We start from the raw sequence: 15859 nt of genomic DNA, 5'->3' as shown, positions 1-15859 counted from the left end.
GATCTAAAAATAGAGATATTCCATCCAGGTACATGGATAGGAAGACTCAATATTGTCAAGATGTCATTTCTTCCCAATTTAATCTATAGATTCAATGCGATCCAATCAAAAGCCTAGCAAGTTATTTTGTGGATATTGACAAACTGAAAGTTTACACAGAAATTCAAATAATCCAGAATAACTAACACAACATTAAAGGATAAGACCAAAGGTGGAGGGCTGATATTACCTGATGTCAAAACTTACTGTAAAGCTACAGTAATCAAGACAGTATTGGAGAAAGGAGAGACAAAGCAATGGAACAGAATGGAGAGTCCGGGAGTAGACCCACACAAATATAATCGACTGATCTTTGAGAAAAGCAAAAGCAGTTCAAGGGAGAAAGGATAGTTTTCTCAACAAATGGTATTGAAACAACAGGACATTCACCTGCACAGAACATGAATCTGGATACAGACCTTATACGTTTCATGAAAATTAACTCAAAATGTATCATGGGCCTAAATGTAAAGTGCAAAACTATAAAACTAGAATATGGCAGAGGGAAAAATGAGGGCACCTTGGGCTTGCTTGGTGATGACTTTAGATACATCAAATGCATAATCCATGAAAGAAAGAAAATTATGAATAGGACTTCATTCAAATGTAAATCTTCAATTCTCTGAAGGACACTATTAAGAGAATAAAAATATTGCTCCCTCCCCTCTCCCCTTCCTTCAGGCCTGGGGATGACAGACCTCCTCCCAGAAGGCCCCAAGGCCTTCCCCTTCACTATCCAATCCCTTTGTAAATACTCCTGGTATTAAACCCACCTCAAGTTATCCTAAATGGACTGGGCCATCGTTTTTCTGCTGGGGATCCTAACTGATACAACATAATAAAGATCTGGTGAATGCAAATGAGACATGAAAAGCAGGCAACCACACTCCACAGCCTGGTTCCATTTTGGCAGAAATTGCTCATAAAAGGGGGAAAGAGGAGTAATAGCTACTAATTGTTCAAAAGAATGACCTCCAAGGAGGTTTACTGAGGACTTCCTTTAATTCTCCAAGTTGTAACTTTTTGTATGAAGGTCACCCGGGTCCCATCTGTCTCGCGGAGCCCCAACCTGTCCAGACACAATTCGTGTTCCCCCTGGTGTCCTCAGGGCTGGTGTCCGCAGGGCTGGTGTCCGCAGGGCTGGGCTGGGAGGCTCGTGGGCTGAGTCGGTGGGAGACTGGGTCCCTTTGCCTCCTTGGTTTATCTCCCAAAGGAGAAAAAAAACCCACCTATAACTTCACGCAATTCTCTCCCTTCATCTCACATCTGGATAAAGTAGGATTTTATTTTTAAACTAAAATAGGAGATTGACACAGACAGACAAACGGAGAGAGACAGAGAGACCCTGGCCTGGTTATTTGTTGAAAGAGGAATGAGAGAGATGGAGCAGACAAAGACAGAGGCAGAGTGGGAAGAAGAGACAAGACAAAACAGGAGTCACATGCAGAGGGAAGGCAGAGAGATAGAATGAGATGAAGACACATATAGAGGAAGGTTGAACCAGGTATTTAGGAGAAAATACGGCAAAGAGAACAAGTTTTGAAGCTGGGCAGCATGTGCATGCAAATTCTCCCTCTGACACTCACAGTGACTGGCAAAGTTCCTTCACGTCACTGTGCCTCAGTTCTCTCATCCATAAAACAGAAGTAATCAATGAACATCATTTGGAGGGTCCCTTTTTGATACTTAAAGGAGATATCTGTATCAATTACTTAGAACAGCACCCATTACACAGTAAGCACTAATAAGGACTCATTATTATATTAAACAAAGAAAAGGACAAGGAGGTTGATGAAAAGAGAGTCTACATGAGAGTGAGAGGAGAACTGGTGACAAAGAGTGGGACCAGAGCCATTGCTGGCACCCTGGGACAGGCAGGCAAAGTCCTCAGGCCTAAGCCAGCATCCCAGTGGGCCAGCGTCCAGCGCTGATGTTCCGAAAACTTAACCTGAACGGGGAAGCCCAGCGGCTCACCATTCCTCAGTCAGGAGCATAAAAGCGGCCATGGAGGTGCAGACACCACTGTCAAAGGTTGACAACACTCTGGACAGCTGGCAGGGGACAGAGGAAGGCAAGCCCAGCTCCAGCACGGAGGGCACATTGCAGGTGAGCAGTGAGGGGAGAGAGCCTGAGGGTAGGAGGGGTCGTAGCCACCCCCTTACATCGGTCCCCCTGCCAGTCTAACAGGAGGCAGGGGCTGGACCCGGGGCCTTCCCTCGGACTGGCCGACGTCCCTGGCTTTGTGCAGGAGCAGAGATGAGGCCCAGTGGTGCAGCCGCGGTGTCCATGGGGCTGTGGGTCTTGGTGACAGTGAAAGTGGTGGCGGACCCCGCTGTGACCGAACCCAGGCGCTGCTCCCTCTCTCACTACCGTTGGTTGGATCCCAGGGCGCTGGAGGCGGTCAAGGCGCTGAGGGACCACTACGTGAGTGATGCCCAGACCCCCAGTCCCAGGGGACGCTGGTCCCACCAGTGTCGGGATCCTGGTCCCTATCACGAGGGCCCTGGCATCCTAGGGTCACACAGGCGCATCTCGGATCTCAGGTCTGAATTCTGACCAGCTGCATCCTAAGCACAGAGAGCACCTTGGTGCCAATCACAAAAGGGCGCCCCGGGCGGACCCGGCTCACGTCGGGGTGCAGCGTCCGCAAGGGGTGCATTTCATTCCCCTTTCCCGTTCTCGTCCTCGGGGAGCTCTGAGGCTCCGTGCACAGTACGCACGACCATCCCGCACCACAGTCGGGTCACAGGCATGAATCCCCGACTTCCCCGCACTTCAGGGCTCAGGCGAGGGGCGCAGCCTCAGCCCCACCATTGTCCCGCCCAGGAGGAAGAGATGCTGAGCTGGAGGCCGCGGAACTGCTCCTTCCGCCCACGGAGGGTTCCCCCGCTGCCCTGGGTGAGGCCCGCGGGTCGGCGTGGGGTGGGGTTTGGGGGGGCACAGGGCGGCGGTCGCGGCGCCTCTAACTCCGCCAAGTCCCCGCAGTCGTGCGCACGGCTCCGCCTGGTGGCCCGGGGCCTCTCGGACGCCCAGGCCGTGCTGAGCAGCCTGCCCAGCCCCGAGCTGTTTCCAGGCGTCGCCCCAACCCTGGAGCTGCTGGCGTCCGCGAGGAGGGACGTGGTGGCCTGCGTGAGTGCCCCCCGCGCCCGGCTCCTGCACCCCGCACCCGCCTGCTCTGCGCTCTCCGGCCCCTCAGCTAGGTCGCCCGGGTCCCATCTGTCTCGCGGAGCCCCAACCCGTCCACACACAATTCGCGTCCCGCTGGTGTCCGCAGGGCTGGGCTGGGAGGCTCGTGGGCTGAGTCGGTGGGAGACTGGGTCCCTTCGCCGCCTTGGTTTACCTCCTGTGCCCCCTCCAGCTCGAGCTGGTGCGGCCAGGTTCCTCAAGGAAGTCCCCGCGGGCACCCAGGAGGCGTCCCCAAAGGCGGAGAGCTGTGAGTGGCGCGGGAGCGGAGCCGGTAGCCCGCAGGGGTGGGGCTGGGTGCGGGGGTGCGGTGGGGGGGGGGAGCGGTGGGGGGTCACGTGTGGTGGAGCGGCCAGGAACCGAGGGTCCCTCGATGAGGAAATCGCTGCCTCAGCCCCGCTTCGCTTCCTTCCCGGGTTCCAGGACTCGCCTCGGTGCCATGAAGCCACCATCATCTTCAACCTCCTGCGCCTGCCCACGTGGGACCTGAAGCTGGCGGCGCTCTCAGGGCCTTGCCTCTGACCCGAGTGCGAGGCGGGACCCGCGGCTCTGCAGGCGGGCGGCTTAGGTCGGGGCTCTGTGCTGCCCGCTGGTCCAGGCAGGTCTCCAGCCAGTGGGCGCCCGCGCTCAGGAGACTCTGCCGCCGCCGCTGGCCTCCCCTCGATGGCTGCGCTGAGCGCACCGTGAAGTGCGGGGACATTTCCGGAGAGGACAGCGCGTCCCCTGGAAGCAGGGACATGTCTGTGGAAGGCATTGCCCGAAGACCCGCCAGGGGCCTTGTGTGGCAGGAAGAGACTTGAGTCCTGAGTCCACAGGGGACGCTGACCCCACGTACCATGGGCGTGGCTCTACTTCTCTGGGTACCAGCAGCCCAGGACCGAGTCTCCATGACAGTTCCCACGCCCTGATTTGAGCCTTCAGCGTCTCCTATGAGATTCTATGAATCTGTGACTCCTGCAGCTCTCCAGTGGAGAGGCCTGGTCCCTCAGGAATGAGGCAGTGACAGCGCCCGAAGTCCTTAGGTGACTGCAGAATTTTGGATTCTGTCACCCTTGTTTCTTTTGTATTTGTGAAATCCCTGAGTAATGGGCTACTCTGTCTTTCGTTATTAAATACTAGTAGCCTGGTGCATGAAATTCGTGCACTGGGGTAGGGGTGGGAGGAAAGGGGCCCCTCAGTCTGGCCTTCACCTTCTGCAATCTGAGACCCCCTCAGGGAATGTCCAACTTCCTGTTTGTGCCCACACTTTTAACAGATAACAGCTCCATTGTTGTTTCTTTCTTATGCTTAAAACCATTGGAATTAGTAGGTATTCAAAGTGTGTATACATTTTGGGGGGACACCCTATATATCTCTAGTCAGTGGTGAAAGAAACCAACAGCAGATAGGGAACCTCGCTCACTCCCCACATGTCTCCCCACTTCACTTTCCACCTTCGTGGGCAGCAGGAATATCAACATTTTCTCTCATTAATTCAGAAAAGCACGTCCTGTCACCCGCTGCCCGGCAGGAGTGCGCTAGGCCCCAAGCAAGCGCAGCTCAGTCAGGGCATCCTTCGCTCACGGGTGCTGGCACCCAAAGTGCACATTCCTCCTCTACAGTCGCCCCGACTATACCACTGTCTCACTGAGAGGACGGAATTCCTCTCTGCCTCTGGGTTCTTGATCTTGAATGCTGACGGAAGGCATCTCAGCGAGGGCCGCCCGCGCCCACCAGGTGTGTCTGTCTGCATCTGCTCCCGCCTCAGCACCTGTATTAACCCCCTAGAGGTGATCTCGTAGCTGCACTGGCCTCCGTGGGAAGAGAGCATCACCACTCCACCCTCTCGCTGTCATCTCACAGGCGCCCACCCTCAACACCCAGAACACCCAGACACTCTCCAAAGGACGTGAGCACATCAGAGGGGATGTGTGCACATCCTGTGGGGGTGTTAGGCATGCTGGGTTGATGGAAGTGCGGTGGAGAGGCGGGGGGAACTTGTGCATGCCTTGGTTTGCAACTGTTGCAGGTGCGGGAGGGTGACAGTGTGCTGGGGGATGTTCACACGCCAGGCGGGGATGTGCATACCAGAGACCTCTGGCTTTGCAGATTCGCAAACCCCCGTGGTGCGGCCAGGAGGAGGTCAGTCTGGCCCGCCATGGTGGCTGTCCCTGCGATCCTGCACCTTCTGGGCCAGGAGACAGATCTTGCGCAGCCACTCCTGGGCACTGATGGCCTGCAGGCGCTACTTCAGCTCAGCCTGCAGGCTCCGCTTGGCGTGCTCACAGCTGTCACCACCGCCATGTGGGGAGTACAGGCCGCCCTCCGCCGGCCCTTCTCCCCTGTCCAGAGGCTCTCTGCACTGTTCACCTGCCCAGAGTGACTGGGGCTGGGCGGAAGCCAGACGTCTTGCCCTGCCCAATCCTGGCCAATCCGCCGCTGTGCGAGCTGCCGCCCCACCGGGAAGGGTCACGGATCCGGGTCCCGGGACCATGGACAGCCTCAAGCACTCCCCCCAGCCTGGCAGGGTCACAGATCCGTGTCTTGATCCAGTGGACAGCCTCAAGCTCTGCCCCCCGCCCAGCAGGTCATAGATCCGGGTCCCGGACTGTGGACAGCCTCAAGCACTGCCCCCTCCCGGCAGGGTCACAGATCAGGGTCCCAGGACAGCGGACAGCCTTGCCCGCTGCTGCCCGCCTTCAGTATGCAAATTAGCTGCCATCTTGTTGCTTCAGGGTGGGGGTCCCGCTTGGGTGCCTGGCCAGCCTGGAGGAGGGCATGATGGCTGTTTGCAGCTGGTCACACCCCCTTCAGGGTGGGGAATACCCACTGGGGTTCCTGGCCAGTCTGGGTGAGGGGCTGAGGGCTGTTTTCAGGCTGGTGGGCGACTGAAGCTCCCAACCTCTCCTTTTTTTCTTTTTCTTTTTTTATTCTTGGATTTATTTACCTTCTGTGGCTGTCACTGGAGCTGAGAGCCGGCTTTAGCTCTGAGGCTCTGCTGCAGCTCTGAGACCTCAGCTGCTGAAAGCAGGTATCTGGGTTTGTTCTATAATTGAAACAATGTTGCGGTCCTGCTGGCTGAAGCCCGGCTGGCTCAAAGCAGGTTTCTGGGGATTGTTTAGCTTCTATACTTGCAACATTGTTTCTTAGAGTGCAAGCTCAGAGGCCGGCAGCGGCAGGCAAGGAACCTTGGCTTCCTCCGTCACTGGAGCAAGCAAGCCTCCTGTTTGCTTCAGCTGCCTGGCTGTCGGCCGCCATCTTGGTTGGCAGTTAATTTGCATATCACCCTGATTAGCCTATGGGAAGCGTGTTGGAGGTACGGTTAATTACCATGTTTGTCTATTATTAGATAGGATTCTTGCATTTACACTTGTTGTTCCCCTGTGATCACTCTGAGCGGCACTTTCAGTTAAAAATGCTTAGCCAGGGCAATCAAGTGACTTGAGTGCAACTCTGACCCTGCCTCTTAATCATGGTGTGACTGCGCAAATTACTTCTGTGGCCTCAGTTTCCTCATCTATATCATGGCATTATCATCCTTCCTTTGCGGACGAGTTGTGTTCATTGAAGTAGCATTTATTCAGCTTCCAGTGGAGGCCATAGGATGGTCTCTATTAAATAACCACACACACCTCAATACACAAGTGATTGCACTTCTTTATTTGTCCAAGCCTGTGGGCTGGAGAGCTTTGCTGCCAACTGCAGGGCTCCTTGTCAAGGTCACACAGCAGGTGAGGATAGAGCCAGGTTTGAATCCCAGACCATTTAGTTCCATGGTCCATGCTCTGGATTGAGCATTGGCCTGCAGACTGGGGGGTCCTGGGTTCAATTCTGGTAATGGGCACATGTCCAGATTGGGGGCTGGAATACCAGTTGGGGGAGTGCAGGAGGCAGCCAATCAGTGTTTCTCTCTCATTGATGTTTCTAGCTCTATCTCCCTCTCTGAAATCAATACAAATATACTAGTATAAAAAACAAAAATAAAATATTTTTAATTGATTTGAGAGAGTGGAAGGGAGAGGGAGAGAGATAGAAGAGTCAGTGGTGAGAGAGAATCATTGACCAGCTGCCTCCTGCACACCCCCTACTGGGGACTGAGCACACAATCGGGGTATGTGCCCTGAGTAGGGATCCAACCCTGACCTCTTGGTTAATAGGTGGACATCAACCACTGAGCTACACAGGCTGGGCCAGAGACTATTTTTAAAATACATCACAACACTAAGCTTCTCACTCACTCTATCAATGTTATTTATATTTAAAAATAGAGGCCTGGTGCATGAATTTGTGCATGGTGAGATTCCTAGGCCTGGCCATTGATCAGGGCTGAATAGGGCCATCTCACCCAGTCCCAATAGGGGCCTGCCGGCCAGAGGTAGGAACAGGGGGAGGGAACAGGGAAGGTTGGTCAGCTGTGGGAGAGTGACTGTGGGAGTGTACTAACCACCTGTGGGCAGACAGTCAACACAGGAGCTGCCCCCTGGTGGTTAGTGCTTGTCATAGTGACTGGTTGACTGGTCATTCCGATCATTCTGGTCATTCGGTTGTAAGGGCTGCTTAGGCTTTTATCCTATACTAGAGGCCTGGTGCAAGAAATTCATGTAAGGTGGGGTCCCATCAGCTCAGCCTGCACCCTCTCTAAACTGGGACCCCTCGAGGGATGTACAACTGCCGGTTTAGGTCTGATGATGGATCAGGTCTAAACCAGCAGTCGGACATCCCTCTCACAATCCGGACCACTGGCTCCTAACTGCTCACCTGCCTGCCAGCCTGAACGCCCCTCACTGCCCCCCTCTGCCAGCCTGGTCACCCCTCATTGTCCCCTCTGTTGGCATGGTTGCCCCACGCAGCTTGCTTGTTCAGTCATTTGGTCATCCCTCACCATCCCTCTGCCTGCCTGATCACCCAACGTAGCCTGCTGCTCAGTCGTTTGGTCATCCCTCACTATCACCCCTGCCAGCCTGTTGCCCCACTCAGCCTGTTCCATTATCCATTTGGTTTTTTCGGATGTGACGGCCTCTGGCTCTTTATATATATAGATAATAAAAGCTTAATATGCAAATCCTCCTCTCCACCTAGAGTTCCACAAGGAGTTCGACCAGGGGCAGGGCTGGCCAACTGCCCACGGCTCCTCCCCCTGGCCAGCCTTGACCTCATTTGGCCCCCACCACCCCAATCAGGGAAGGCTGGCTGGACCCCACTCATGCACAAATTTGTGCACTGGGCCTCAAGTATATATAGATGTAGGCAAACTATATTGTGCCCCTGATGTTATCATGGGTTCAATACTACATTGTGGCAAAGCCTCCGTGATAGAGTGAGGCATAAAGTACTCCCAGATCATGGGTGGGGATGTCTTTTTTTCCTTTAAGATCTTCACATCGTTCACTCCCTCACTTCTCACTTTATGTTTTTGCTCAAATGTGACTTTTCTGGCCTCATTCAGTGCAGCCCCCTCCTACATTCTGCTGTCACCTCACTTTTGTGCTTTCATTTTCTGTTACCTGATGTAATATACAGTGAATGCTTACCCCTCCCCTACTCTCCTCTAGTAAAAAGACTCAGGAGCCCTGGCTGGTGTGACTCAGGGGTTGGATCGTCCTCCCCTGTGAAAGGTCACTGGTTCAATTCCTGGTTAGAGGACATGCCCAGGTTTTGGGTTCTCTTCCCAGTCAGGACACGTGCAGGAAGCCACCGATCAATGTTTCACTTTCACATTGATCTCTCTCTCTCCCTCTCCGTCTCCATCTCCCTCTCCCTCTCCCTCTCCCTCTCCCTCTCCATCTCCCTCTCCCTCTCCCTCTCCCTCTGTAAAGATCAATACAGTAAAGTTGTTGTTTTTTAAAAAGCTCCGACAAGTGTTGTTTTATGGGATATCTTTTCAATGCTCTGATCCTGGCAGGTTGAGCAGTGCCTGAAACAAAGTAGGGGCTGGGTAATACTTGATGAATGAATGAAGGCATTTGTCACACTGACAGGATCCCTTGAAGTCCTTGGCTACACCCGGATTCCCTAGCAGAGACTCCTATCCCTGGGTCCCTCAGTGTCTGGACAATTAAAGATGTTTGTTTGTCAAGCTCCTCTCCTCCCCTTCTTTCACACCCCCTGGTGGGGGAAGGGAGGGAAGAGCTGATCTCTTAACTCTGGGCTGCTTTGTGTTGCCCATTCTCCCATACACACTCCCCCGTCCCAGTCCCCCTGCCCCCCATCCTCCCATAGCCTTCTCCCTTTGTCTTCTCTCCTCCCTTGAGAGCCTCCTTCCTCCTCTCAGAAGTTGCAACACCCCTGAAGGTGCTTTCCTCCTCCTCTCCCTGCCCGGGGGTGTCCTGCAGAAAGGCAACCCCTCTTTGTGGGGCTGAGGCTGCCCTTATCCTGAGATTCCTCTTGGGACCTCACCTTCTGTAGGTGAGCCTGAGTGTGTGTCACTTTCTGTTTCACTTGGCTCACGGCCCCGCCCTGCATGGGCTTTCCCAGCCTGGGGCCTCCCCTAGTGGCAGGTGTGTTTCCATTTTCCTACATCAGCTGGGATTGCCCGCCTGTGCAGGCTAAAAGCTGCACCTTGGAGCTCAGTGAGGTATTGCATCGCTGCCTAACTGGAAGTTCGGGCACACAGACCGAGCAGCGGGCTGAGACCCAGAAAAGGAGACTGAGGCCAGAGGCACCACACAAGGCTGAGTGAGACCCAGGAGACAGCCTCTGAGAGGACACTTGGGTCCCCACTTGGAATAGAGACCAGACCAGAGACCAGGATGAAGCTGGGTGAGCCTCCACATCATTGTCCATGACCCTCACTTGCCACAGCCCCCACCGACAGCCCCTGACACTCTGTCCCCTCATCTGCCCATCCTTCCCTAACACAGACTTGGCTGTGTGTTGTGCGCTGGTGCTGATGCTGATGACCACGGTGCTGACCAGCACAGGAGCAGTTCCCGTCACCACGCCCCTCCCGACCCTCCTGGGTGCAAGGGGCTGCAACATGGCCCAGTTCAAGTCTCTGCCCCCACAAGAGATGAAAGCCTTCAGGAGGGCCAAGGACGCCTTGGTGAGTCTTCCTTCCTCTCCCCACCCCCATGCTGTGGGCTACCCTCCACCCTTCCCTCTGTGGGCCACAGCCCCATTTGGCTAAAGGTGGGCCTGTACCCTTCCTTCCCTGGGCTAACCTCCACCCTTCGCACATGGTCTACCTCCTGCTCTTGCTTTGGGGGCTGACTCTTGCTCTTCTGCACTGGAGATGCCTCTACCATCCTTTAGGACAGTGGTTCTAAACCTTCCTAATGTCGTGACCCTTTAATACAGTTCCTCATGCTGTGGTGACTCCCAATTTCATTGTTATAAAATGAACATAATTAAAGCATAGTGATAAATCACAAAAACAATATGTAATTATATAGGTGTTTTCCGATGGTCTTAGACGACCCCTGTGAAAGGATCGTTTGACCACCAAAGGGGCTGGGACCACAGGTTGAGAACCGCTGCTTTAGGACATTAGCCCCCTGCTCCTGTTGCTAGCCATCCTCCAAGCCCACTGCGGGGTCAACCTCCAGCCCCCCAGCTGTGGCTGACCTCTGCCCTTGCTCTCCAGGAAGAGTCCCTCCTGCTGAGGATCCAGAGCTGCAGCTCCCGCCCATTCCCCAGGACCTGGGACCTGAGGCAGCTGCAGGTGAGTTGGGAGACTCAGGCCCAGCCCTGCCCTCACCCGGCCCCGCTCCTCTGGCTTCTTAGGTGGCCCCTTCACCTTCTCCTTCTCACTGTTCTCTGTGTCTTTGCCCTCCCCAGCAATCCACCTGACCTCTTCTCCTCACCTGCTCACATTGACCTTCCCTCTCTCCTGTCTCCTGCCCTCACCTGTTCCTCCCTCCACCCTCCTCACCTGTTCACTCTCACCTGTCTGTCTCCCTGCTCAGGTGTGGGAGCGCCCTGTGGCCTTGGAGGCTGAGCTGGCCCTGACACTGAAGGTCCTGGAGACCGTGGCTAACTCGACCCTGGGGGACCTCCTGGATCAGCCCCTTCACATGCTGCGCCACATCCACTCCAAGCTTCAGGCCTGTGTGAGTGCTCTGGGCTCCCAGACCACGTCTGTGGGCTCTGACCACCCGTATGTCCCCGTGTGTCTGAGACCCTGTTCACTCACCACCCTCCTTTGCCCACAGGTCCCAGCTCAGTCCACAGCAGGCCCCAGGCCCCGGGGCCGCCTCCGCCAATGGCTGCGCCGCCTCCAGGAGGCTGAGAAGAAGGTGAGTGACTGGGGCAGGACCAGTTTCTGGGGACAAGTTGGGGCCCAGATGATGAACGGCCACTGACCTGTCCTTTCCTCTCCACAGGAATCCCGTGGCTGCCTTGAAGCTTCTGTCGTATCCAACCTCTTCCACCTCCTCGTCGGTGACCTGAGATGTGTCGCTGATGGAGACCTGTGTGTGTGACCCTCAGGCCCACCTGCCTCCTGTCCCAGCATCTTGGGTTTTATTTATGCATCCCTCACGTTTCTTAATTTATTGCCACCCAACCACTATTTATGTATTTATGTGTGTGAATTGTCAAACTCAGACCCGATAAAATATTTATTTTTCTACTTTTTGTAAGAATTGTTCAAATAAATGATAAGAAAACGATGTTTCCTGTGCTGTGGGGCTGTGGGTATGATTGTGCGGATTAGTTTTCTCCCGCCGCCATTACAAGGTTTCCCAAAATTAGCATCTTCAGACCACACAAGTTTAGTATCTCACAGCTCCTAGATGAGAGCTCTGGGTGGCCAGCCTATTTCTCTGCCAGGGGTCTCACAGGGCTGAAGTCCAAGTGTGGCTCCTGGGATTCTGCTAGGGAGGCCTTGGGAGAAAGGGTCCTCCTCCAAACTCAGTCAAGCTGTTGGCAGAATTCTCTTCCCTGCTGTGGTAACACTGAGGTTCCCGTTCCCGCTGGCAGAAAGTGTCAGTCCATCCCCAGCTCCTGCCAGCCTCTCACTGGTCCTCGCACATGGGCCTACATCTCAGAGCCTGCAGCCACGGGTCACATCCTTCTCGCGCCTGGAATCCCTCTGACTGCTCCTTCCGCCACATTTCTGTTCTGCCTTCAGCTGGAGCAAGTTCTCTGCTTTTAAGGACTCGGTGTTTAGACACGGCTCTTGGGGATAATCCAGGACAACCTCTCTCTTTTCACATCTATAAAGCTCAGTTACCTCTGCGAGGTCCTTTTGCCAGGTCACATAAGAGATTCACGGTTCCAGGGTTTGGGCTGGGCGTTGGGGCCACTATTCTCCCACCACAGAACGTGAGTGATTGTGTGCGTGTGTGGTTTCTTTGTGGGTATGTGAGTGGATCACTTAGATGCCTTCTGTTATATGTAAATCACATGAAATAAAAGTGCCTTATAACAACACTTATCATTGCATGTGATGAGAAGTGTAGACAGCAGGGTCCATTTAGAGCTACATTATTGAACCTGCTCCACAGGCCACATGGAGCTCAGCACTGAAATGTCGCTAGTGCAGGTTGAGCTGTGCTCTACGTATAAAATAGACCCTGGAATTGGAATAGATTTTATTTTAAAAAAATGTTTAGATGGTGCCTGCCAAGTTTCTCCTCTGTAAAAATACTATTTTTCTCTTTATAATAAATATGTGGAGCGACTTTGAGACTATGCAAATACCTGTTAGTTTTCAAACTGCAACTCATTCATTTTAGCGTCCATTGATGGTGTCAAAGGGTCTCGGACAGAGGGGGATATACGGGTGCTCAGAGCCCATAGCCTGAATGTTAATATTATGTCAGTTATCAAATAACTTCATCCTGCTTCTTGCATTATTCATTGGCATTCTACTCTTAGGAAGAGCTGTGCTCACCTCTGTCATGCATGTATTTGCTAATCTACACTAATAAAAGACAAAGATGCTAAGTGACCATACCTTCACTACACCCCAAGCCACCCCACAGCCATTCAGAGCAACTATATGCAAATTAACCCAACCAAGATGGCGGCCAGCAGCCACGTTGCTGGAGCAAGCAGGAGGCTTGGTTGTCCGGGCGATGGAGGAAGCCAAGCTTCCCGCCTGCCCTGAGCCAGCTGTGGTCTCCGCTCATGGCAACAAAGTTTCAATTATCGAAGACAAATAAATCCCAGATACCTGCTTCCAGCCAGCTTCCACTGGGAACTTGGGTGGCTGGGGGCCATGGGCAGCCTGCAAACAGCCCTCAGCCCCTCTAACAGACTGGCCGGGCACCCCAGGGGGAACCCCTACCCTGAAGGGGCTGTGTCCAGCCTGAAAAACAGCCCTCAGCCCCTCACCCAGACTGGCCAGGCACTCCCATATAATAAAAGGGTAATATGCAAATTGACCCTAACAGCAGAACAACTGGGAATGACTGGTCACTATGACACACACTGACCACCAGGAGGCAGATGCTCAATGCAGGAGCTTCCCCCTGGTGGTTAGTGCACTCCCACAGGGGGAGCTCTGCTCAGCCACAAGCCAGGCTGATGGCTGCTAGTACAGCAGTGGTGGTGGAAGCCTCTCCAGCCTCCTTAGCAGTACTAAGAATGTCCAACTGCAGCTTAGGCCTGGTCCCTGCTTGCAAGGGGACATCCCCCGAGAGCTCCTGGGCTGCCAGGGGTATGTCTGACTGCCAGCTTAGGCCCAATCCCCTAGGGAGCAGGCCTAAGCCAGCAGGTGGTCATCCCCCAAGAGGTCCCAGACTGCGAGAGGGCACAGGTCGGGCTGAGGGATCCCCCCCCGAGTGCACAAATTTTTGTGCACCGTGCCTCTAGTTGATTTATAACAGCATGGACTACTGAATTCTTATTTCATTCAGTGCATTATAATTCTTTGCTATAACTTCAGTTGATGCTCGAACTGTCCTCAATTAGGCCAATGGGAACCCTTTCAAGATGGCTCCTAAGCCCTTTCCGTGTGTCCCCTCATCCTTTGAGCACCTCTTGCTTTCTGGAATAAGATGTTGCAGGCTCACCTTGTACTATTCCTGCCTCAGCTCTGTAACCAGCCTTTTCTTCAAGGAGCTCTGGTTCCTCTTCGTGGAGACAGTATTAAAAAATCGTGATCTGGGTGCTAGGAGGGCTGATTGTGACAGGAATATTGTTGCTTCTACCCACTCTCAATGGACAAAGCTAAGAAATAGATGGATGTACAGAATTTTTATCCACTGTAAAAAAGTAAAATCTCACTAATAATACGTTTCATGTTGATTACATGTTGAAACAATAATATTTTGAATATATTGGGTCAAATAAAATATATGTAAAAGTAATTTCACACATTTCTCTTCACTTATGAAATGTGGCTGCTAGAAAATGTTAAATGACACACGTGGCTCACATAATATTTGGATTTGAACAGTGCTGCCCTAGAGGACAGGCTGCCATAGTGGGTCCAGGCTCTTTATCTCTGGCTGGTGCTCCATCCTCAGTGTATTAGTACTGTCTCCCCTCATGACCGAAATGGGGGCGCCACAGCTCCAGTCACCACACAATCATGTGACCGCCCACAAAGCCGGAGTGGCAGAGACTCCAGCCAGCGCTCTCTGTGCCTCTTCTCCTCTTCTTCCTTCACTTGGAGGACCCCGGACTTGAAGTGGATTCAAGAGTGTTCCACTAAAACAACATTCTTCACCGTCCCTGCACCTGTGGCACTAAGTTGTGGCCCATACACACGAGTGAAAGTGACCTGAGCCCCTTTTGAGTTGTTCCTTTAAAGGACATGCCATGCCCTCCTCGTCACCTGTCTCCTTTCTTGCTGAATGACAGAAGTGCTAGCAGCCAGCTCGCTTTGCCGTCAGTATCTGGGACATGTGCAGTGGCTACAGAGTCCTGTGTTGAGAGCTTACTTTTTCTTTCAGGAGATTGAATTTGATCCTCTTTCTCTGGGGTTCCCTCCATAATGGGCTCTCTCCTCTCAATTTCCGACTGACCTCGCAGCCCCCAAACTCTGATATCCAGAGTCAACTGTGGAGTTAGGAGTTCTAAGAAAGGTTTTGTGTCTATTTGTGTGGCAGGCTGAAAATGCTCTCCAAAAGATAGCCATGTCCTCATCCATGGAACATGTAAATGTGACCTTATTTGCAAAAAAAAAAAAAAGGTCTTTTTAATGTGATTACATTAAAGATTTTAGTATGAGATTATCCTGGATTATCAGGGTGGGGCCCTAAATACTATTTCCAGTGTCCTAATTATAAAAGAGAGATAGAGGGAGATCATATACAAAGAGGAGGAGGAGCAAAGACTGGAGTGATGTGCCATACGCCAAGGAGTTCCAATAGCCACCAGAATATGGAAGCGACAAGGAATAGGTTCCCCCCAAAGCTTCCAGAGGGAGCATGGCCCTGCTGACACCTTGATTTTAACCCACTGATACTGATCGCAGACTTCTGGTCTCCAGACTGAGAGAATAAATTTCTGTTGTTTTATGCAACAGTTTGTGGTAATTTGTTACATTAACCATGACAAATTTACCCAGATCATTACAGAGACCAGGACCCATTCTAGCTCATTTTTGCAGAAAGGGATTTATTATACAGTGTTATGTGACTTATAGAAGTGTCAGAAAGGTTGAACAAATAGACTCTGTGTTGACCATTTAAGTGCCACTTCAGAGCCAGACCATAAACCTGGGATTTTCAATGGCCCACCTCTTTTTTAGTGATAAGGACTAAGT

General features: G+C 52.8%; 2 protein-coding genes across 2 annotated transcripts; both read left to right on the top strand.

Moving 5' to 3' along the window:
• Window positions 1–2295: 2295 nt before the first annotated feature.
• On the top strand, window positions 2296–3744 carry LOC118674223 (interferon lambda-4-like). Its single transcript, XM_036345712.1, has 5 exons — window positions 2296–2463; window positions 2866–2937; window positions 3025–3168; window positions 3398–3472; window positions 3646–3744. The coding sequence occupies exons 1-5, from the start codon at window positions 2296–2298 to the stop codon at window positions 3742–3744; spliced, it is 558 nt and encodes a 185-aa protein (XP_036201605.1).
• A 6057-nt stretch (window positions 3745–9801) lies between these two features.
• LOC118674673 (interferon lambda-3-like) lies at window positions 9802–11699 on the top strand. Its single transcript, XM_036346728.1, has 6 exons — window positions 9802–9960; window positions 10062–10243; window positions 10784–10861; window positions 11106–11249; window positions 11352–11435; window positions 11523–11699. Exons 1-6 carry the CDS (start codon window positions 9951–9953, stop codon window positions 11619–11621), a joined length of 597 nt encoding a protein of 198 aa, XP_036202621.1. The 5' UTR covers window positions 9802–9950; the 3' UTR covers window positions 11622–11699.
• The last annotated feature ends 4160 nt before the right edge of the window (window positions 11700–15859 follow it).

The sequence above is a fragment of the Myotis myotis genome, unplaced genomic scaffold (genome assembly GCF_014108235.1).
Source record: "Myotis myotis isolate mMyoMyo1 unplaced genomic scaffold, mMyoMyo1.p scaffold_m19_p_19, whole genome shotgun sequence".
In the NCBI taxonomy this organism is placed as follows: domain Eukaryota; kingdom Metazoa; phylum Chordata; class Mammalia; order Chiroptera; family Vespertilionidae; genus Myotis; species Myotis myotis.
This window is presented reverse-complemented; position numbering and strand designations above follow the sequence as displayed.

Coding starts and splice junctions, on each gene's coding strand:
- LOC118674223 (XM_036345712.1), top strand. CDS start 2,296: ATGAGGCCCAGTGGTGCAGCCGCGGTGTCCATGGGGCTGTGGGTCTTG. Junction 2,464..2,865: donor AGGCGCTGAGGGACCACTAC/GTGAGTGATGCC, acceptor TGTCCCGCCCAG/GAGGAAGAGATGCTGAGCTG. Junction 2,938..3,024: donor GGGTTCCCCCGCTGCCCTGG/GTGAGGCCCGCG, acceptor AAGTCCCCGCAG/TCGTGCGCACGGCTCCGCCT.
- LOC118674673 (XM_036346728.1), top strand. Junction 10,862..11,105: donor GGGACCTGAGGCAGCTGCAG/GTGAGTTGGGAG, acceptor CTCCCTGCTCAG/GTGTGGGAGCGCCCTGTGGC. Junction 11,436..11,522: donor TCCAGGAGGCTGAGAAGAAG/GTGAGTGACTGG, acceptor TCCTCTCCACAG/GAATCCCGTGGCTGCCTTGA.